Source organism: Recurvomyces mirabilis, assembly GCF_035927965.1.
Source record: "Recurvomyces mirabilis strain CCFEE 5264 chromosome Unknown scaffold_3, whole genome shotgun sequence".
NCBI lineage: Eukaryota > Fungi > Ascomycota > Dothideomycetes > Mycosphaerellales > Teratosphaeriaceae > Recurvomyces > Recurvomyces mirabilis.
Window position 1 is genome coordinate 1,109,391 of NW_027041937.1, and position 22,401 is coordinate 1,131,791.

Sequence of the window (22,401 nt, forward strand, 5' to 3'; positions counted from 1 at the left end):
CCAACGTAAGTCCTCCACGTCTCCGAACCTCCCTTACTACACACACGACCGCGATCACGAACTACACGAGCCCAACCCAAAGCGACAATGGATGGCATGGAATGGCACGGTGGAAGAAGTGGACAGTGACTGACGAAGATATAAACAGGCCATTGGCGGTGCAGCCGACGCAGCCCGCATGCAAAGAGTCGTCTCCTTCTACGAGAAGCTTCCCCGTGGCCCAGCTCCTCAGGCCAAGGCACGCGGACCTCTTGAGTGGTACAGCCTACGATACATGACCGGCAGGAACCCATCGGTGATGCGTATGTCGGATCCTAGATGTGATGGAAACGGAGAATAAGGCGATGCTAACGTGGAGACAGCTCTGTTCCACATCCTCGGCGGCTTCATCATCCTTGGTTATGCTCAGAATTACTACTTCCATCTGCGTAAGTTTGAGGTGTTGTTTGGGTGGTGGGCGATAGAGATAAGGCTAACGTGCAGTAGGCCACCACAAGAACAATGCTCACTAGGTAGATGAAGTGTGAAAAGGCAGCTATAGAGGCGGTAGAAACTGTGTAGATACTGTGGAATGCGAAGTTGAAGTCAACTCACTTACCACTCTCCTCGTGCTCTACGGTTTGCGACAACCGGCCCAAGGAAGTCTTCGCAAACGACAGATCTCACTACTGGACTCATTCAGCCAACCTGGGCCAAGTATGGACGCTGGTGCCGGCAGGTAATGGACGTGATTCTCTGTTGAGATTCACCACCCCAGGCCACGCCAATGTGACGATCAGGCATTGTCCATCAACGACCCATCTTGATCACGCCATGGGTACACTCCCTTCATGCGCACTAGACGACCACCTTGCTGCTCTTCGGATACGGAGACACGTAATGATGCGGTCCGTACCCTTTCATGGCTTGTCTAACGACTGTGACTACGACCCATAAATATTGCCCCGTTTTGCTTGAGCTTTCGGCCGAGGATCACTGAACGGAGCTCTACCTTTTGCTTATCCAATCCTCAATGATTATGCTCTTGATGTATTTCATGACTTGCACAGTTGTAAGATGAACACTGTAGCACAGTATGCCTTCTTCTCACTGCATATTCTCGTTTGGTTGTGGCGTGCGCCATCCGCCACAGTTCGCCTTCCAATTCCGATTCGTGACTGGTTGGCCGGATCTGCGCGTCCGGGGTCACGGGCCAGCTCTGATGAAGCGTGCCGGAGCGACGCTGCAGCTCGCTCCTTTCACGAGACCAAAGAGGCGCAACCTCTCCTCGACTTCCTCCTCATCGCATAACGCACCAGCTCGCCGCCCACACATATCTTCGAGTGCTTTCATCGCACTTCGAAGGGCGCGCCTTCCACTTTCGACACCCGCATCTTTAGGCAAGGCTGTCTCAGCCTTACACACCAGCTAGCACACCCTCCACCCTGGCGGATCACTACTAACGATAGGTACGCACCGCACTGCACTGCACTCTCCTATACACACACCTTCCATACCAGCTTGTCTCGGCAAGTGCTGCCGTCACTGTCAAGCACCGCCTCGTGACTCACAACAAAGGGAACGTGGCGGAGAATGCTTGCGACAACCATTCCCACCACCTTACCTTGAAGCCACATCGCAGATCGCCAGATCTTCAATCAATTACTAACAACAATACCGCAAACACAGCTTCGGAGACTGTTATGGCAGAGCAAGTCAGCCACAATGTGGTAGACAACACCCCGTCGGCGAGTGCTTCGGCGCCCGCTGACGTTGCTGCGGACCAAACCACCACTGAGCTCGCCGGCAACGGCAACAACGCAACAACCACCACCAGCGATATTCCGACCACCGAACCTTTCATCGATGCGAAGAATGCAAACGACGCAGCTATTACGACGAACGGCTCAATTCAGAATGAGCACATCGATTCTAGTGCAGAATTGAACGGCACTCACGACGCAGCGAGCCAAGTAGGCAGTCAGGAAGATGCTGGTTCAGTCGACCCGAGCGTGACATCGGATACGGAAGGCAGGAGGGGCGATGGATCAGATCTCAAGAAGGAAGGTGGACATCACGTGCGCGCGAACTCCGTCAAGAAGCCTATAAGCTTTAGCAAGGTGTCCGTGACAAAGAGCTTCCTCGCCAAGTCCGCTTCGCCAGCACCGCCAGCAGCGGCGAGCACAGGCGCCAAGCCGAGTCCTTTAGCTGCTCCAGTACAACCAGCGGCACTCAGACCTAGGTTGGTCGCGAAGACGGCAGGCTCACAGCAGGGCATGACAAGGCCACGGGTAGGCTCAGAGTCTGCAGGAGTGCCGGATGCGAGCAAGGTGTGGAATAAGAATAGGCGTAAGTAGGACTGCAGTGAAGGAAGTACTCATATTTACTGACTGAATTTAGCGGTTGCTCCACCTCCACCAAAGCACTTCACCGACGAGGAGCTCAAGCAGCAATATGGTATCCATCTTGCCACACGACTCCAATCGGACGAGAACGGCAAGGAATCGAAGTGGGCAGACATCGACGAGGACGAAGAAGACTGGGCTCCCGAGGCAGTGGTATGGATGGATGGCACAAAGTCCACTCTAGCATCATCGGAAGTCATGGCATTGGAGGAGAAGCAGCACCTTGCTTTGCAACAGCAGGAGCAAGCGAAGCCCGAAGAGCCCACCCGACCAGTAATCGTGGTCAAGAAGACGGAGCTAGGACCGCAAAAGACGATCTTGAAACCCGGAAATGCTGGGAAAGCAGCCGCACAACTGAATCGTTCGGCTACGGCTAGCCCATCCGGCGATAAGCCCTCATTGAAGTCCAAGAGCCAAGCCTCAGCACCAGCAAAGTCACCTTGGGCATCTCTGCCTCCTGTCGAAGCTGCGCCTCTGATCAACCCACCAGTACAACAACAAACACATACCATCTCGAACTTGCCATCCCAGGACGCGCGCGCATATGACCAGCAGACACCTTCTCAACCCGCTCGCCAGATCGCAGCAGACACATTCGAGCGCCAGTGGCGAGATGGAGAAGGCGCACCGCGTGAGCTATTCAATTCTGCCAATGGTCGCTACGAGCCTGCTCCGGAAGGACGACGTGGCTCTATGCGCCAGGACTCCTCATTCCGAAAACCATCACTTCTGCAGCGGCCATCCCAGCCTGGCCAGGGACCGGCCGAACCATCCGCTGCATTCCAGACCCGCAGTAACAGTGGTTCAGATGGTGCGCCCTGGCCGAAGAGACGAGGCTCGAATGTGAGTCAAGGTAGTGCCTTGTCTGGCAGACGAATGTCCATATCCCGGCCCTCGGACTTGCCACCAGCATTTGAGGAGGAAGGTCAGTCAGCTGCAGCGGTTGGGCACGATCTACGAGCATCTCCTGCGTCTTCACGTAACGATATGTCTCGACCACAGTTCTCACAGCAGACTACCTGGGACCAGCAGATGCCGAGTATGCCTCAGCAGGATCCCAACGCCGAGGATCCGGTCAAGGCGCAAGAACGTATTATGCGTGAGAAGCGGGAAGGAGCTCGTAAGCGTAGACAGGAGGAAGCGGAGCTGGAAGCGAAAGAGAAAGAAGAGCGGCTGAAGGCTAAATTGGCAGCTCTCGAGGGCTCTGGCAGGTCTCGCAAGGAGCGTGAAGCTGAAGCCGCTGCAAAGGCTGCAGCTCAGACAGCTGTTGTTGAGAAGCCAAAGGAGCCGGCCTCCAACTCTGCCACGCCCACAGAACCCGCCCAAGCATCTGCTGTCAGCCCAGCGCTCGAGGCTCGTCTACTGCCTGCACCACCTACCGAGGCTGCTAAACCAGTCATTGCTGAAGAGGCAATCCCTTCGCCAATACCAGCGAAAGTGACAGAGGTGCCTGCGCGTCCTGCCGCATCCATCGAGGAACCACAGCTTGATGCCTCTCGATCACATCTGTCACCTCGTGCTAATGCTAGAGCACCAATCAGCCAGCAGCCTTCGTCATACCGATCGCCAGCCACAGCATACTCGGCCTCAGCGGACCGCAAACAGCAGCCGTTTGGAAGAGGCTTGGGTGGCGACACGTTCTCATCTATTCCTGGTTGGAATACTTCGGCGTCGGCTGGTAATGTGTGGGGCTCGTCTGGAATCGGCAATGGCACTTTCGACAAGTCTAGCGCATATGCTCCAATTTCGATGTCACAACAGACCTCAACCTTACTGCCACCACCTGGCATGGGAAGGCCTTCGACCAGCAGTCGCATCTCGCCACCATCCAGAGGTCAAGAGGGACAACTACCCGGTCTCTCCTCAGCACAGCCGTCCGAGCAGCAACGTGGCTTCCCACCGCCAGGCATCGACTTACGACCGGATTCAACATGGGGCTCTTCTCGCCATAATGGCACTTCTCCAGCACCAGGACTTGGGAGACAGACACATTTGCCGGCCCCCATTGCGCCGCCTTCGCGTGCGCAGCTGCAGCAACAGCAACCTCATCAGCGTGATACAATAGCGACATGGCAAAATGCAGCACAAGGACTGCCACATCAGTACTCTGCTGACGCTGACGCCGCTGCCAGGAAGCCACAAGAACAAGCCGCGCCAACCGAAGCGAGCGGCACGATCAGAGAGACATTCAAGAAGACCTTGAGCGAGCAGGGTAGACTCGGTGGCCCGAGACGATTCGAGAGTGTCGAATACACGGTGCATGATGCACAAGGCTCACGGTCCGTATCAGCGCTCAGTCCTGCGCCACCGAGCACGCAGACACAGCCAAGCGGACCTATACCGACTTCATCACCATTGCAAACACCATACAAGCAGACTGGAGAGAACACAGTGCGCATCCCAGACGGTTCGCGGAACCCTGCTCATGGTGGCATGAACATGCAGCAGCAGCCACCAACCGCAACGACGAAGATGCACCAGCAGCCCCTGACGGCCTATCACGGGACTGTCAACTTCTTTGTTGGACCTCTGCCCGGTGTACTCGCCGGCCCATTGAAGGACACCACGCCGCCACCACCCGAGACGAACACTCATCCTGTTCATGGTGGCGACATGAGATACCCTCACGTCAAGCTCCCACCGCCTCCACCACGGGTCAAGCTGCCTCCAGTATCGATGCCTGGTTATCCGTCACCTCAGCAACAGCAGCAGACTACTGTACAGATCCCTGGCCGGCCTGTTCAGTGGGGTCCACCAGGTGTGGCACGACCTCTTGTGCAGAACAACGAATGGCAAGCCCGCTTCAACGGTTTGTTCAATCGCGCCAACGTTCAGACTGAAGTGCCGCCTTCGCCGCCTAAGACGCCGCCGAAATCAGCTGGATCCATCCCATCGCTTGCTATCACATCCTTCAGCAAGGCGGAGATGGATGAAGACCTCATGAAAATGTCAGCGACTGTATCTTTACCGATCTCACCACCGAAACGTAAGGCTACTACTACTCAAGGGTTCACGATCGACGATAGCAGCGATATTGCGTCTAAGCCTTCGATCGACCATATGTTCTACGAGGAGCTCAGCTTTGGCTCGAAGCCTATTGTTCGCCCGCCTCCTCGTGGAATGAGATATAATTCTGACGTTCTCCGTGCATCTCGCAACAATCACATGTTCGGTTCTAGGGTCGAACCACATTCCAGTGGCATCTTACCGTCTGATGGGCCGAAGAATGGTATCTATGTCAAGATCCCGGGCACAAAGACTGGCAATAAGCTTGTCAGGCGTGCAGCACCAGCTGAAGACAAGCAGATGCGGCCTCAGAGAGGTGGTCATGCTGGTAGGGCGGGCAGAGGTAGACCTCGGGGTCGGGGTGGTGCTGTCGCCTCACCTTCTGCCAAAGCGTAGGTTCTTTGGCAGTCGGAGGGGGAATGCGTAGACACTCACATTGTGGGAGTCACTTACGGGATCGTCAAGGAGCCACACTCCGGACTTAGCATCGGGTGGAAAGACGGCTCAGCTACGAAGTCCTTGTAGAGTAGCGCTTAATAACATCGTGCAAACCATTCATCACAATTCACATCGATATGAAAAATCATGGCCCAAGCGTTTCGGCTCGTCGACCGAGCTTCTCCACGCTCTCCTTCACGGCTACTCGCAGAAATCCAGCTATCACAGCATCCGAGTTATGATTGCAAAAAGTCATGCTGAAACGAAGGTCATCTTGTACCTGGCTCGCTTAGTTGCTTGATGGTGCGGCTGTTGAGGTGCGCAACCCCCGGGGAGATGCGGCTATGCGCTGCAGGATGATGGATCCGACCCAAATACCGGGTTTGCGATGTGGTGAGCTGTTCTGTCTGACGTGCTTGGCTCGCTACCAGGCTAATATACGTCCCCTTGTTCAGGAGAGATGGTGGAACCGTTCTTGTTGCCTTGAATGATGGCTTTATAGTCCTCCCATTGAGTGAGATCGACTTTCACCAGTGGGGTGGGCACGCAATATGTTCATGAAACGGCTCAGATGTGGGACGCGATTGGAAGTGGTAGGCTTCTAGAATGTCTCTGTTTGCAGAGTGGAGTACTGGTTGCACAGCGTGTCGAACACGAGCCACGGTTCCTTGCAGAGTGTACTGCGTTGAGCTCCATTCAGGTTGGACAGCACATACTCGCAGATGATATCCTCTGATTCAGAGAGCTGTCGAATGCGAATACTGATGAGCACGAGAAGGCGGCCGCGCCCCCAAGATAGTTACATGGTTGATTCTGCCACATCTACTGAACATCATTGACGACGATAGATATGACTGCGTCGTGTCCTTGTCCGAGCCGATTGTGCTACGAATAGCATTATCATCGATTGTGTCTTCAGCAAGAGCAACACGATCTCAACAACCACAAACGGCTCTGCAGGTGTCCAATCCAGGGAAAGGTCCACCAACCGGGATATGCTTGAGTATCGTGCATCGACATGCAGGTACAGCAGAGCAACAAAGATAGGCCCGGCCCGTGTTGACGTGCGAAGACGTTTACGAACAACAGTCGCCGTCAACGCCTTTCATGTTGATTGTTGAAGACTTCCCCAGATTATGGGCTGTTTCTGAGACATGGCAAGTGGGTCTCCAGCGAGTTTGGGCAGGTGCGAATGTCGACTCCATGCGATATGTCACAAAGCAGCAGTGTTGAAGTGAGTTGCAGAGAGGAGCAAGACTATCGATATCACGGCTTTCCAATGCCATTGTAAAGGTGGGGAAGGAGCAAAATCTGGACAGACAGGAGCGAGCAATGAGCTGTGAAGCACGACTGCCGTAAGGGCGTATGGTGGCGTTATGGTACTCGACCCTCGTGCAATGAGCATCGGATCGAGTGACGTTGGGCATATCCTCTCGGTTAGACTTGCAGCGGTGGAGAGGTACACAAATGACAATGAATGTCTTGGTGTAACCACGTCCTAGCGCATGACATTTGCAAGGCTTCGCAGATTTGAGGAGATCTCCTTCTTCATTCTTCTGATTACAACTTCAGCTGCGTTCTTGCCTTTGTGTAGTGTTTTTGCTGTCCATCGCTACTGACGGTATCGCTATTGACAACAATCACAGCAATACAGACTGCGATATCGCTTCCACGTGGTCTTGGTGTTCCCCATCGATCATCAGACCGACAGTCACGGCTTGACGACCGCTACTTGCCACGAAGCCCGGGCGACGACTACCTCACTTCAACTATCACACAAGGACGACTGGCCACCGAAGTCGGACTCGTACTCTCTGGCAGCAGGAGGCGACACTAGACTTGCCATACGGTACGTCTTCGGCATGAGTACCTTCCTTCCTCACAGCACACAGTCCGAGCTACCCTAGCCTCCGAATTCTGACCTGTCAACAAATCCTCACTTCACTAACTTTCTTCTTCATCACCACCAACATCAACCACCATTCCCTTCTTCACCACTCCTTTCATCCACTGACCAGCTTGGTAGCATACCATCCACTTCAGACACTCCTTTACGTGCTATCTGCATCGTCTTCGACCTCGCCGTCACCAGTCACACGACCATCATCACGACTCTACCGTCCTCAGCAGGCTTCATAGGTTGGGCTTCACTCCTCTGGCTTGTGTACCATCTTGCTTGTTCAGTGACTGATCTCTATGGCAGGCAAGGATTTGACACTTGGATCTCACTCTCATCACCACAAGCACAGCAACATACGAAGCAACGGTAAGCTTCATATCCATGCTTGACTGCATTAACGTCTCCGGACTCCCTTTGCCACCCTCGAAACATTACCCATATATGGCTTATCCACGCCGAGGACGCGGCAACCACCTTCAACTCGGCCCACGCACCAACACCTATGCAAGCATGCAGCTGACTTGGACAGAAATGGCTTCCATGGCAGACAACAAGAACAACAGCTACAACCGCCAGATGGGCAACTATGGCACGGGCAACATGTACGGCAACCAGTACGCCGCTCGCGGACAACCCTATGGAGGCATGCATCACAATCCGAACGCAGACCTCTCGACGCTCGCTCATGGTTTCCAAGGCATGAACCTGCAGAACCAGACCTTCGCCGCCCAGGCCAAGACTGCCATGACCACTTCTGGTGCTGCCAATTACAGCGGGATGCCTATCGCCAGCCTGCCAACCGCCTACTACGGTGGCGCCGCTCAATATGCCTACCCTAATGGCTACAACAACGCTGCCACTACTGCCCACACGCAGAGCATGTACACACCTCACGCAAGCCAATTCATTCCCCAGATGAACTACCAAGGCTATCAGCAGCAGCATGACAACAGCCCATTGTCCCAGAACTGGACGCCGACCACTGTTGCCACCGCGGAGGTTCCGACGCTTATCACTCCTCGCCGTGACTCGATCTCCTCCAACGAGAATGATCAGCCTGCCACTCCTTCGTACGCCAGCTACCCGAATTTTGCCCACGGTGCCGTCGCCATTAACCGCTCTCCCAGTGGTGTCTTCACTCACAGCACACCCTCGCCGACTTCTATGATGGGTCCTTACGGCATGTCCGTGGCCAAGCAGCCAGAGATGGGCGACGTCTCTCCACGCATCAAGCTCTTGCTCTCTCGTGAGCCTGCCATTCCACGTGCTATCCCGGCCCCATCGTCACCGCTCAAGCCTCTGGATCGTGCTCTGGAGAACCAACGTGGTGAGACCAACGTCTACATCCGTGGACTGCTGCCGGAGACCACCGACAAGATGCTTGAGACTTGGGGCACGCGTTTTGGTGATATCAAGAGCTCCAAGTCCATCATCGACATGAACAATGGGTTGTGCAAAGGGTGAGTTCCTGGATCATGTTGAATGCTCACCTTGACCTCGCTGATCTCCATCAGCTTTGGTTTCGTCAAGTATCACAACTACGAGGATGCTGAGAACTGCATTCGTGGGTTCCACTATCTTGGGTATGAAGTCAGCTTCGCTCGGGTAAGTTCGATCCACGACACATGACACGTCCATCGCTGACAGACCGAACAGGAGTCGTTCTACTCCAAGCTCAAGACCTTCGCCAACGATGATAACACCAACTTGTACGTCTCAAATCTGCCGAAGACCATGAACGAGCACGAGCTTGCCAACCTGTTTGCTCCACACAATGTCTGCTCTACACGAATCCTTCGCGACAAGAACGGCCATGGCCGCGGTGTTGGCTTCGCCCGCTTCGATTCTCGTGAGGTCTGCGAGGAGGTCATCAGGACTTTCAACAACCACGCGATCAAGGCCAACGACGAGGATCTTCAGATTCAAATCCGTTTCGCCGACACCCAGGAGCAGAAGTCACTCAAGCAGCAGACTCAGGCTGCTCGCCAATTCCGTTCTGCTGAGTACGAGTACGCCACCCAGGCATGGCGTCAAGGCCGCATCCCCTTTGCCGGGACCACCATCAACGATACTGCAGGCGCGAACGAGTTCGAGCAGTATTTGGGCACCACGGCCAGTGCTCCTGGTCAAGGCCAACGCTGGGCTCAGTCTGTCATCAAGCAAGGTCCTGGCCGCAGCCCACTCGGTGGAACTGCTCCATACACAGGCGACAATGGTGCTGCTGGGGAGGGTCTGAAGCCCACGCATGATGAAGCCGCCGACAGCAAGCCTGCTACTACCTCGGGTGGTGTCCCTGTCGTCAGCCCTGTCGACTCTGCCACTGCCAACGAGCAGGAGTAGATGCCATCGTCGTCATACCAATCCATCGCTACAGTCTTCACGCCGAAGATTCATGTACATCACCACGACGCCATGAATCGCCAACACGACTAATGATCCCGCATGAGAGCATGCATTACTGGCGCTCTTCTACCTTGCAAGAACACACATCGCTTGCTTGCTTCGTCACCAGACCTCAACATACCTCAGCACACATACATCACTTCCACATCGATCATGTGTACGCCGCCATATCTTGGTCGCCTCGAAAACTCACATATCTTCGGACCTGTATCTGCAGATGGCTATCTGTGTCTACGTCAATTTCTTATGCTTACAACTGCTGCTTCTTGCTCCTTGCTCTTCTTCTGCTGGCGGCACACCTTACTTGCCATGGCGATCGGACTCGACAAAAAGATCGTTCTTGGACTGGCTCTCGCGAGCTACTTTGTGCGTTTTGCATGCGTGGGCGGTTTGCTAATGGTAATGGTGCTGTCTCTCCACGACTCGTTGATGAAGGTCATATAAGAGGTCTTTTTGTTTGTTCATGGTATACAGGAGAATGATGTAGGGAGTGAAGATAGCACTATGTATTACCATTGCTGGTGAACTGTTGGTCTTGCCACTTCTCCTCAGTATCGCTTCGTGTGATCGTCAGCACTGCTCGTATTACGTTCGTCAGTCAGCGAGGTCCTGCATCGTGTGCTCACCAGTCGCCCTCATCACTGCTTGTTGGCAAGAGCTTAACCACGGCACGCTAATGTTGCGTCTTGCAGCAACCAATATACGACCGGACACGACAGACAGACACATCACGCATCACCACATGACCTGGTCCGTTATCGAATGGTGTTCAAGAGCCATGTATTCGACTCGTCACTCCACATGCGTGGCGGTCCAGAAGGAAGAACGCCATGTTATGCGGCTACGGCCAGACTTTGATTCGTCGGAAGTTGCACGCTATGAAACCCCTGATTTAAGTTTTCGTACGTGAAACGGCTGTTCCTGAAAGCGGTATAGTGCAAATGCAAGGCACAACGTCTTTCGCGGCCGCGGGTATTCTGGAAGCTTGCGTAGGCGGGTTTGGCAGCGTGCTCTGTTCTATCTTCTTTTACTAGGAGGAGTGCCATATGGCTTCCTACTATCATAATCACTGTCGCCTATCTGGATCTCATTGCTTGGGTATGAAGGCGTGAAACGGGTGATATGAAGGGAGGAGGATCTTGGCGCAAATGCCACCACGCAGCTGGTTATTAGGATGAGTATGTTTCGCCCGCCCTCGTGTGCCACGGAGATTGCGCCCACGTATGTCTGAGGAGGGTCCACCAACCACTTCGTGCTTAGCATTTGGGTGTAGGGCAGGTGGTGGAAAGTGTCTGATTATATAAGGAATTTGCGCTGACGATATCGTGCGTCTTCACAGCAGTTCCATCGCCGTCGACGGGACGAGCTATACCCATATCGGCCACCCATGCGCCGCTCAATACATCCTCATCAGCCATTGACCTGAGCTCTAGTCCTCCACCTGAGCCATTGCTCATTGCGCCGCCGACTGCACCTTTTGCGGCGGCTCGCGACCATGCTGGCACACGAGGGCGGGCGTTGAGTGCGACGAGCCCGCAGAATGGGTCGCCACGAGGTCTCACGCCGAGTGGGCAGGTGAGGTCGAAGCAGAGCTTGGAAGTGGAGAGGAAGCCATCGTTGTACGGACACCATAGGCAGACGTCTATCGTGCATGGGGTGCAGCATTCGCGGAATGCTAGCTTGCTGGCCTCCACGAATACGAGCCCGTTGAGCCCACACCGGGCTATGGCCAACGGTGCTGTGGAGAACGCGGCTGGCAATGGGGCACCAATACTGAAGAAGAGTCCATCGATGTCGACCTTGCATAGCAATGGACATGGTCTGCCGGGAAATCGCAGTTTCGAGAATGCGGCCACGCACAGGCGGCCAGAGCGCATGCACAGCGGTAGAGTGAAGCGCAGTCATGAGCACAACCGATCACAGTCACGTGTCCATGGCCAGCAAGAGCTGAAGACGGTCGGGGAGTACGCTCTGCACCACTTGTTTACCTCGTTCATTGCGGAGGCAGACGATCGCATTGAACGATGTATACCGCGCGCTGGTGAGCCTGAGCCACGAGTGGAGAATATATGTGGTCCGGGCGCCGACATCTCGTTCGATCAACTGATATCGTCTCTCGGACACATCAACCGCCACAAGCCCAATTCGTTGATCGACTCTGTGATACACTGGCGAAAGAAGAAGGCCGATATTGCTAACAACCTATATATCGAGCTTCAGAAGATGCGAGAAAGTGCCATGGTCACCCAACGTGGAGTAACGCAGGGTATTGCGCCTCCACCGATCAACCATGATGTTGTCATGAAGGAACAAGAGATGTCACTAGCTGACTCGCGGTCGACTATCTCGATCTATATATTGTGTCGCGTGCTCATCGAGATTATTGGCCAGACTACTCTCAAAGCGTTGAATGGGCCCGACGGCAACCTCAACACAGCTGGACGGCTTGAGGATGTTATATACGGGCAATTGCAGAGTGCTGATCCAGACTTGCTGCTCACCTCTCCTGTGATACACGCCAATTGGGAGATACGAGGTCAGCTTCTTGGTGTGATGAGTGGTGTGAGATTTGCGGAAGTTGCAGATCGGTTCGTCAAAGATCTGGAGAGGGCACAGCAACGACTGTCGATCAAAGGTCTGGCGGACCCGAGACTGGCCACCAAGACGGCATTACTTGTAAAGAGTATGCGATGGCTGAAGGTACACACAAAGCCGGACGATGCTTGGTCACATGCTTGTGACACTATGCGCACCCTCGCCAAATTCTTTGCCGAAGTGCATGGCCGGGTCATGAAGCATGCATATGCTGAGTTATTCGAGCGTCTCATGCTCCCGATTGCAGCCAATGCCACCTCCGAGCTCAACTCGCCGCGATGGCGGGAAGTCGTCAATATCATCCAGCCCAAGCTTACGCAAATGCTCTCGAAAGCAGACCATTGGCCATATATTTACCCTCTACAAGCGGTGCTGCTCTGTGTATCGCCGGGAGAACAGTTCGCAAACCAATGGTTGCCACTCATCACATCTGTGCAGCCGAAGGCGAGAGACAGAGCTGGTCGGTCCCACACGCTGAAAGCAGTTTGTCGGCTGGTATGGCGGTATCTGTACCGATTGTCAGACTCTCGAGCGTCCGTCGCTCGAAAACTGGACGAAATTGTCCGACTCGTCTTCCAGGGTGGCAAGCGTGTGCTCATCTCGACTGATCCTGTGATTGCCGATCCGCTCATACAGTTGATTCGCATCATCGGCTTCAGCTATCAAGACCTGTGCTTTCGAACCATCATCTTCCCATTGATGAATGCCGAGCTCTTCTCTGGACCCGAAAGAGATCTGCGAATCGAGAATCTGGACCCCGAGAAGACAGTCATAGCAATTCGAGCATTTCTAGCAGTCATGTCTGATCTGGAGAAGGGCGAAGCGCCACCTTTCCCGACCGGGTTCGAATGCGATGCGCTCACCGACCCATCCACGCGCTCGCCAATGACACATCGGCGGACTCGCTCGCAAGGCTTTGCAGTATCTGCGGGCCGTACAGAACTACTTTCACGACCTGTAATGATCGCAAACCTGGACGACATCACGAAAGAGTACTATAACAAATTTTGCCAGATATTGGGCAAGCTTACTATCATCTGCGATAACACTTTCGGCGGCCAAGCGGTATTGGAAGAGAAGTTTGCATCCCATACGCCCAAGACGCCTATGGCGGAAGCCTTCAATTTTACCAAGCGTGAGGACTTCCTCAATCCTACCGATCTCCGCCAGCACTACTACGATCTGCTGCATGTGGCCGTCGAAGCTCTACCACGCTGCTTGTCGCCGCATCTGCCAATAACGCCACTTGTCAATTTGCTTTGCACCGGTACTGCGCATGTTCAGTCACATATCGCAAACTCGTCTGCCCAGTCGCTCAAATCCATCGCCCGTCAGTCGCACGCACAACAAGTGACTATTGGCTTTGCGCGGTTCATCTTCAACTTCGATGACAGATATGCTACTGTGTCTGATGGCAGCCTGCTTGGTCCTGGTCACATCGAAAACACCTTGAAATTGTATGTTGAGCTCCTTCAAATCTGGATCGACGACATTCAGCAACGGACGCGTAAGGTCAATGCTGAGCCTGCTGTTGACGATGCAGACTCCACAACCCGGCAACTACCTCTAGACCTATCCGGAATCCTAGCACATGTAGATGAGGTCGAATCGCATGGATTGTTCTTTCTTTGCTCGCCCTCTCGAGTAGTCCGCGCAATTGCAGTGACGGTGCTCCGATTGATCAACAAATTCGATACAGCGTTGGGCAAGCCAACCAGAAGAATCATCAGCATTCTGGAAGGTAGCTCACAGCAAGTAATTGACGTCAACGATGAGCGGCTGTCGTTGGCAGAACGAAGTAGACTCCAGAAGGGCTTGCGGAAGAGTAATTTGAACAGCACACTCGTCGAGCTCTGCAGCAGTGAAATTGCGCACGACACCAATCTCTGGTTCAAGCTGTTTCCGAACCTCATACAATTGAGCTCACAGCTGAGCAGCGCCGTGACGCTCACGAGGGAGCTTGTCTGCCTCCGGCTATCCCACAGTCACAAAAATATCGCCAATCTCGCTGATGGTTTCCGCTCTACACCGTACAACGCCATAGAACAGGCATTTGCGCCTGTTAAGCCAGCAGGTAGAGTGGCGACTTCGGCTCCGGACGTCATTATAGAACAATGGAAGATCCATCTGGTATTCGCCTGCACGACATTGACGAATACTGGCGGCAGTGCAAATCATGCACCCGCACCTAGCCAGAGCTCCCAGCACACACGCAAGAGCTCGAAGTCTTCAGCCACTAGCCAGGACAAAATCGCCTCTGCCAATGAGCTCTTCTCGCGGGTAGTGCCTTTTTTGGCGGTTGCGAATGCTGCCATCCGTGGTGCGGCCGCTGTGGGACTCGGCGCCACGAATGTCGATATGTTCCCAACTCTGCTAGAGTGCTTGCAGCCATATGTTGCACAGTGTAGCAGTGAGGCTAAGGAGCGCCTGAATGCTCACCAGAGAAGTGTGAGCATTCCGCGACGAAGTCGCAGGACTGATTTCCTACGCACTGAGATCACGCATCTGCTTAGTCTCACCTGTCAACAGTTGCAGCTTGAGAAGCTACTCGGCCAAGAGTATCCGTTGACCTACATTGTCGACTACACAAAGCACCTGCGGCTTTTCCTGAGCGATACAGAGATTCAAGGGGAGCTCGAATTTCAGAAGCTGCGGACGCATTACTGCACGCTGGTCGAGACCTTCTACGAGACTGCACGGAAGGTCAAAGATTCTTCCCGCTGGGTCTCGTTCCAATCACGACAAGCTACCTTTGCACTGATGGAGAACTGGTGTGGCTTCTCACCGCACGAGCCGCAGCTACGTAGGCAAGAGGACCACCTCCGCAGGTCACTGCTCGATCGTGAGCAGGATCTGCGAAGTCGTGGCATCGTCAACTCCGCACTCGAGAAGGAGAAGAGCGAGCTGCAGCTTGCAGCACTGAGCGCCATGGCAGCTCTATGTGCTGGACCGCTAAACTTTGTCGCCGACAAGAAGATACTCATGCAGTTCGATGTGCGGCGAATGCTCACATGGGTGTCTTCAATCTTCGACTCGCCGAGTGATCGGATGCACGCGATCGGTCGCAGAGCGCTACAGAACCTCATCGTGCACAATGTTGACCAGCCCTATATCATGGCACAGACACTGCGCATGTGCTACATCGCGAGGACGCCCAAAGCTTTGACGAGCTATTTCGAGGTCGTCACAAAGGTGTTGACAGACCACGAGAACGTCACGACACCTTTCTGGAAGATCTTGTGCGCTGGACTCTACACACTCGGCAACGAGGACAGCAATATCCGCATGCGCTCGGAACGACTACTACGAACGCTTGAAGAGCGACAAGGCAAGACTTCAAAATTACAAGATCTCGACATCAGCGTCTCCGACAAGACGACCGCGGTGTACAAGCTTGCACAATTCGAGATCTCGAGGCGACTATCGAAGCAGCACCCTGAGCTCGCCTTTCACGTCTTTTCTGAGTTCTCAGCATACTTCAATGAGCTGCAGCCTGATCATCAGCGCAACATGGTGACGGGTATGCTGCCTTGGATTCAGACAATCGAGCTTCAGCTTGATCCGAATGGTGGACCCACAGCAACATCATATATGCTGTTGGTCAATCTCTTCGAGATCACGGCCAAGAGCAGCATTACTTTGCACAACGAGATTCAAGCTTTGTGGCAAGCTCTTGCTACAGGACCGTATGCTGGTAATGTACAACTTGTCCTCGACTTCATCATCATGATCTGCTTGGAGCGAAAGGAGCATAACTTCGTGCTATACGCCAAGCAGGTGGTTGTCTTCTTGTCCAAGACACCGGCTGGAGCGCGAGTAGTAGAGTATTTGCTTTTGCAGATCCATCCGAAGACAATGGTCGCCGAGAGGCGTGAGCCAGCACAGGCGCCCATCGACACAGCACAGCTACCGTATATTGCAGACCTTGCGCTGGTCTTGCCAGGAGGTGCCAAGCAAACGAGCATGTCGCTGGGTCAGCTCAGCATGATCCTGCTGGTCGATCTTGTGGTGTCGCCCATTCAGCTGCCAGCGGATAAGGTGCCTACACTCCTGCAGGTCGTACTTGTGCAATGGGATCAGTATGTCAGCATTGTCCAGGACCAAGCGAAAGAGATGCTGGTGCACTTGATCCACGAGCTGGTTATCTCCAAGATTGAGCCCGGCAGCACCGAGCCCGACAAGAAGTCGATCGAGGACTTCATCGACTCGGTCCGCACGCACGATCCCAAGATTATGTGGTCGTACACGGACAGTGAGATCCGTGCTGGCGAGGAGACCAGTCGTGCTGTGTCCGAGTCCATGGCTTATGTTGTGGACGAAGTCGTCAAGATCTTCTCAGTCACATACCCTGGCTTACGGGAGGAATGGGGTAAAGTCACTATGCAGTGGGCGACGTCTTGTGCTGTCCGACATATCGCCTGCCGCTCCTTCCAGGTCTTCAGATGCATATCCACCACCCTGGATCAGCAGATGCTTGCGGACATGTTGGCACGTCTGTCGAACACCATTGCGGACGACGAGAACCATGACTATTTAATCTTTTCGCTCGAGATCCTGACGACGCTGAGAAGCATCATTGATGCACTGACGCCGCTTGATTTGCTGGCCTACCCGCAGCTGTTCTGGACAACGTGCGCCTGCCTTGACACTATCTTCGAGCGCGAATTCCAGGAAGGCATGAGCATGCTCAGCTTACTGCTCACCAAGATGGATCTCAGTGATCCTGCTGTGCTCAAGATTCTCCGTGAAAGTCAGCCAGCAAAATGGGAAGGTGGCTTCCAGGGTATGCACTCGCTGTTGTTCAAGGGTGTACGCTCTAGCACATCTATGAAGCGTACATTGGACGTCATGGAGCAGCTCATCAAGCTCCCATCCGGCGACATCGTCGGCTTTGATGATCGACTACTCTTCACACTCCTGGCAAACCTGCCCCGGTATCTCCATTACTTCGACAGCCGTGATCCCGAGACAGACTGTCGTATTTCAGCGGAGACTCTTGGCTATGCAGCTGAGAGTCACGGCCATGCAGAACTTGCAGAAATACTTCTGACCTTCGCCAAAGGAGAGACAAGGTCACGCCGCGACTTCCTGTCTCGCTCTGTCAAGGCCATCAGAGCAGCCTACCTACCAGCCCTCGAATTCCACAGCCTAGTCTTCTTGCTTGGAATGGTCAATAACCAAGTAGATTGGTTCAAGGTCACCACTATGCAAGTGCTGTGCGTAATAGTGCCAGACGTGGATATGCGCAAGCCGGAATTTGCCAGCCAAGGGCCTGATCTCATCTCGCCTCTGCTTCGACTACTACAGACAGACCACTGTCAGCAAGCACTGGAGGTCCTTGACAACGTTATAGAAATGACAGGCACGCCACTAGACAACAAGCACTTACGCATGAGTATGGCAGGCTCGCACTCGAGCCGTGCTACTCGTAAGGAGTACGAGAGCACGAAAAGCTTGTACGGCATTCCAGAAGAATCTGGCTGGTCGATCCCGATGCCTGCCATACATTCGGCGCAGACAAGGAGCAACGTGCACGCTGTGTTCTACACCTTGGCATACACCGGTCTGGGCGGCGTGCAAGAAGAGAACGCCAGTCCCGATATCGAGTTCCATAGCGATGACTATGGCTACGACTCATACTTCACGGACCGCACTGGTACCATGATGTCGGATGACACACGTGCAGATGGCAACATGGGCGAATTAGCCGAGAAGCTCGAGGATCTCGACGACTTTTTCGACGAGCCCAAGCCTTCACCCGTCACAGATGGCTACTCACGCAACTCCACTGGCCACCCTGATGAGCGAGCAAGGCTGTATAACGAGCAGACTTTGCCAATATTGCAGTCGCTGAAACGCAACCCGAGCGTCACCTCTTTCCAAGGTGGCTTTGCCACGTCCGAAATGCGGTATCCGCCGGCCCAGAAACACACAGTCATGAACCCCGGAGCCTTCGCGCAGAAGATGGCACCTCCTGCACGACCTGGACTGCACAATAGATCCATCACCTCGCCCGCGATGCCGCTCAAACGCAGTCCTCCAAGACTGGCAAATGACATCATGTCCGGAGACGAGGCTGGTGACGAGCCCGAGCCCTTCTCCGACGATGACTCCTCCTCCTCCTTCGGCCGCTCGAACACAGGAGACGATCCGCCGCTGTCAGCACAGCACACGGTCAAGGCTTCCGGCCTGCGGGGCTGGAAACAAGGCCTCCGCCGCCTCACGTCGAGTGGCAATACGAGGCAGGATGTTCCCAGAAGTCTCATCAGTGCGACACAGAAGAGTCCGAAGGTACCTCGGGTGCCTCAAAGCTGGCTGCTTGATCCTATGAGCGGCGAGCCATGAGGACAAAAGCCTTTGTTGAAGCTTGTAACATATGTGCTGTTACAGCGAACGATCTGTTGTACACTAGGCGAGATACCCACAGACAGTACTTTGTTGCCTATCTACCATCGGACGGAAATGTCCTGAGCTGTCGGGTTTCGACCGTGTCGCGCTTTACACTTGGTGGGCCACAACTGCCACTGTCAAAGCCTTCCTCGAGTGCTCCTGCCCACCCACTGCCAGCATTCCTCCCGCTTGGGTCGTCCTCGGTATAGTCTTCTTGACGTATACATTGCGGGAGTCTTTCTACTCTGACATAATAAGGTGCTGGGGTCCAATGGTTAAGATCCTGCATATCCTCGCGCCTAACCATGCTGAGTCTGTTACGCAGGGATGCAGTGGTAAGGACAACGATGGCCGAGTCTTGTCTGAGATGGTTACTGACTCTCATATGTGTTTGTTTGTAGTTCGATTCCTGCCAGCGCCACAATCCCTCCCGTGACCATGTTTTTGTCTTGACACCCTTTTTCAGTGGCGATCACTGAGGTGCTCTGCATGTCAAACTGCTGGGCTTGTCAGATAGACATGACTAACATCATCCTGGACTGTATCACCGCAAGCATCTGGAGCTCTTCTTAGCAGGTAGTCTCGCGCTCTTTCCACGCTGGACCACGTTGATGCCAGAGCACAGACAGTAGGAGTGAAGTGGAATTGAGGAGCTAGTGGAGATCAAGGCGACAGCTGCGGCGAACTAGAAAAGGGTCGGGGTTTTAAACTGTCGAGGTTTTCCCCTTTGCGCACACGCTTCTCGAGATCTCTTTTCTACGTTTGCCGTCTCTGTTGACTTAGTTATAGTAGTCGATATCTCGTTACATGGTTGCAAAGACAGCGCATGCTGAGGTAGCCACACAGATGCGTAGAATCTTGTTTTGATATGGACAGCGCTTCAACAGATAAGTCAAGCCTAGATATACCACCATACTCCATCTATCAACAGACCCAACTGCACCCACCCAAACGCTTCATAAATGCTTCCTCCTCTCATCATAAGTCAATATCTAGCCTCCCCTCAAACAAATCAGCTCCACCTTCATCCCCCCCCCACAACTGCATCTACGACCAAACATCCTCCTGATACTGGTTCGAGCTCCTCATACTCTTCACAATCTCCTCGGCCTTCTGCTTCGGCACACCTCTCTGCTCAGAGATAATCGTGGCTAGGACCTCATTGACCTCGCGAGCCATGTTCGCCGCATCACCGCAGACGTAGAAGTACGCCTTCTCGAGCAGAAGTTTGTTGACTTCGACCGCTCGCTCCTTGAGTCGGTGTTGGACGTAGACTTTGCTGGCTCCGGAACGAGAAAAGGCCGTCACGAGTTCGAAGTTCTCGCCTAGGTCGGAGCCATATTGCTGTAAAACACTATTAGTAGGAGTCCTCATCAAAGTCTGTGATGTGTTGTAGACTCACCTTCCACTCATCCTCATACATGAAGTCATCCTCCGGCTTCCTGCACCCAAAGAACAAAATCGTCTTGCCCACGTTCTCGCCATCTTTAGCCTGTTGTGCGCGCTCCTGGACGAACCCACGGAAAGGCGCAACGCCAGTCCCAGGACCTATCATGATGACAGGTCGCGAAGGATCCGAAGGCAGCTTGAAATTTGAGTGGCGGACGTGGACTGGAACATGGATACCATCGTACTTGTTGCGAGGGCCGGTGATGGAGTAGTCTAGGCCGTGAGGATCTGGGTGTGGGTCACCGTGCTGCTTTTGCTTGAGAGCGAGGAGGTAGTTGGTTGTGACACCCTTGACAACGTTTGGTGCGTTCGGAGTCTCGAGCGATTCGACGACGGCGGTGATGGAGATCTTGTTCTTCTGTACCAGCGATGAGGACGAGATAGAGTAATAGCGTGGCTGGAGCTTGTGCAGAGATTCGATGAAGAGCGAGAATGGGATGTTGGTCCACTGCGCGCCGCCGCCCATGGCTTCCAAGAATTGTGCGATGTTGTAGTTCTTTGAAGCGACATGTTCCTGGAAGTAGTCCTTGTCATTGCCGGCCTTGGTGACCTCTGCCTTCACGGAGTCGTTAGGTGCAAATTGAGCGAGCGAAGCCACGAATTGACGGGATAGAGGAGCGCAGATCTCGAGCTGGTAGCGGACAACGGCGTCGTACGTGGTTGGCGATGGGAATGGGACCTTTGCGGTTGCATCGAGACCCTTGACTCCAATAACCATGTGTCGCTTTTCGCGAAGTCCAAGAGCGTTGACGAAGCGCTCCACTTCCTTGCCGGCGTTCGTTGGCCAGACAGCGATGTGGTCGCCAGTGGTATACGAGAGGTTGGAGCCGGAGATGTCGACTTCCATATGCAAGCAGTTTCGTGTCTCATCGTTGAACAATTCCTTCGATTCGGCAATGGGTGCGATATATGGGTTGTGTGCGTTGTATGGACCCTTCTGCTGGCCTTCCAAGTGGTTCTTGTTCGGCTCACCCAAGTAGACAGTATCTTCCTCCGCACTCATGTCCGGCTTCTCTGTGATTTCAAACACGGGCTCGTACACCGCTTCACGCTCCTCTAGATTCATAGAGGAAGCCAAAGCACTCCACATCGGCTCCTTCCAGGATAAAAAGTCCTCTTCCATAGTACCAGCGCCATCGTCTCCTTCACCAGCATCACCAATGCGCTTCGCACCAAGACGGTCCAGGGACTTGGAGACGTTGCGGACCATCGAGTTGTAGTGCTCGTATGTGTTGTTGCCGAGACCGAAAGCGACGTACTGAAGACTGCCGAGGGCCTTGTCCTCAGCACCGCCCTTCTCGCTGAAAGACACATCATCGCCGCTGATGAACTCGTAGAACTCAACAGCATTGTCCGTTGGCTCACCCTCGCCATAAGTAGCAAGCACGAAAAAGGCCACCTTGTCATCAGGAAACTGGTCAAGGTTCTCGAAGTCGTACTCCTCCAAATCCGCAGTCATGGTCTTTAAGCCGAACCTCGAACTGCCCTCCTTTGCCAATCGTGATGCATAGTCCTCGGCAGTACCAGTCTGCGAGCCATAGAAGATGACACAGTTCTTCCCGCTCTCATCCATCTTTTCGATGATATTTCTGCTCTTGCCTGCCTTGGCATGGCCGTTGGCCAAAGATGTGGCATACGGATCCTTCTGCACCGCCCAGTAGGTACCTTTCGTAAAGTAGGCAACCGTGCCCAGTAGCAGCGCTACCAGGACGACAATGTCCAGAGTATCCAGTTGCGCCATGATCGTTTACTGCTTCTCGGATTTGTATATCAAACAGGAACACTGCGAACGGTGGCCTTGAGTAGTAGCAGCATGAACGAGGGTTGAAACAAAAG

The 22,401-nt window shown here is 53.9% G+C and overlaps 4 protein-coding genes across 4 annotated transcripts; 3 read left to right on the plus strand and 1 right to left on the minus strand.

Moving 5' to 3' along the window:
* Nucleotides 1-1,682: 1,682 nt before the first annotated feature.
* On the plus strand, nucleotides 1,683-5,786 carry LTS14_001756 (uncharacterized protein; the record flags this gene model as incomplete). Its single annotated transcript, XM_064834464.1, has 2 exons — nucleotides 1,683-2,328; nucleotides 2,380-5,786. 2 exons carry the CDS (start codon nucleotides 1,683-1,685, stop codon nucleotides 5,784-5,786), a joined length of 4,053 nt encoding a protein of 1,350 aa, XP_064698328.1.
* A 2,473-nt stretch (nucleotides 5,787-8,259) lies between these two features.
* LTS14_001757 (uncharacterized protein) lies at nucleotides 8,260-10,068 on the plus strand (the record flags this gene model as incomplete). The annotated part of the gene is made up of 3 exons (XM_064834465.1): nucleotides 8,260-9,188; nucleotides 9,243-9,333; nucleotides 9,376-10,068. The coding sequence occupies 3 exons, from the start codon at nucleotides 8,260-8,262 to the stop codon at nucleotides 10,066-10,068; spliced, it is 1,713 nt and encodes a 570-aa protein (XP_064698329.1).
* A 1,286-nt stretch (nucleotides 10,069-11,354) lies between these two features.
* Nucleotides 11,355-19,071, plus strand: TAO3 (Cell morphogenesis protein PAG1; the record flags this gene model as incomplete). Its single annotated transcript, XM_064834466.1, has 2 exons — nucleotides 11,355-11,400; nucleotides 11,471-19,071. The coding sequence occupies 2 exons, from the start codon at nucleotides 11,355-11,357 to the stop codon at nucleotides 19,069-19,071; spliced, it is 7,647 nt and encodes a 2,548-aa protein (XP_064698330.1).
* Nucleotides 19,072-20,163: 1,092 nt separating this feature from the next.
* LTS14_001759 (uncharacterized protein) lies at nucleotides 20,164-22,306 on the minus strand (the record flags this gene model as incomplete). The annotated part of the gene is made up of 2 exons (XM_064834467.1): nucleotides 20,164-20,460; nucleotides 20,519-22,306. The coding sequence occupies 2 exons, from the start codon at nucleotides 22,304-22,306 to the stop codon at nucleotides 20,164-20,166; spliced, it is 2,085 nt and encodes a 694-aa protein (XP_064698331.1).
* Between the last annotated feature and the right edge of the window lie 95 nt (nucleotides 22,307-22,401).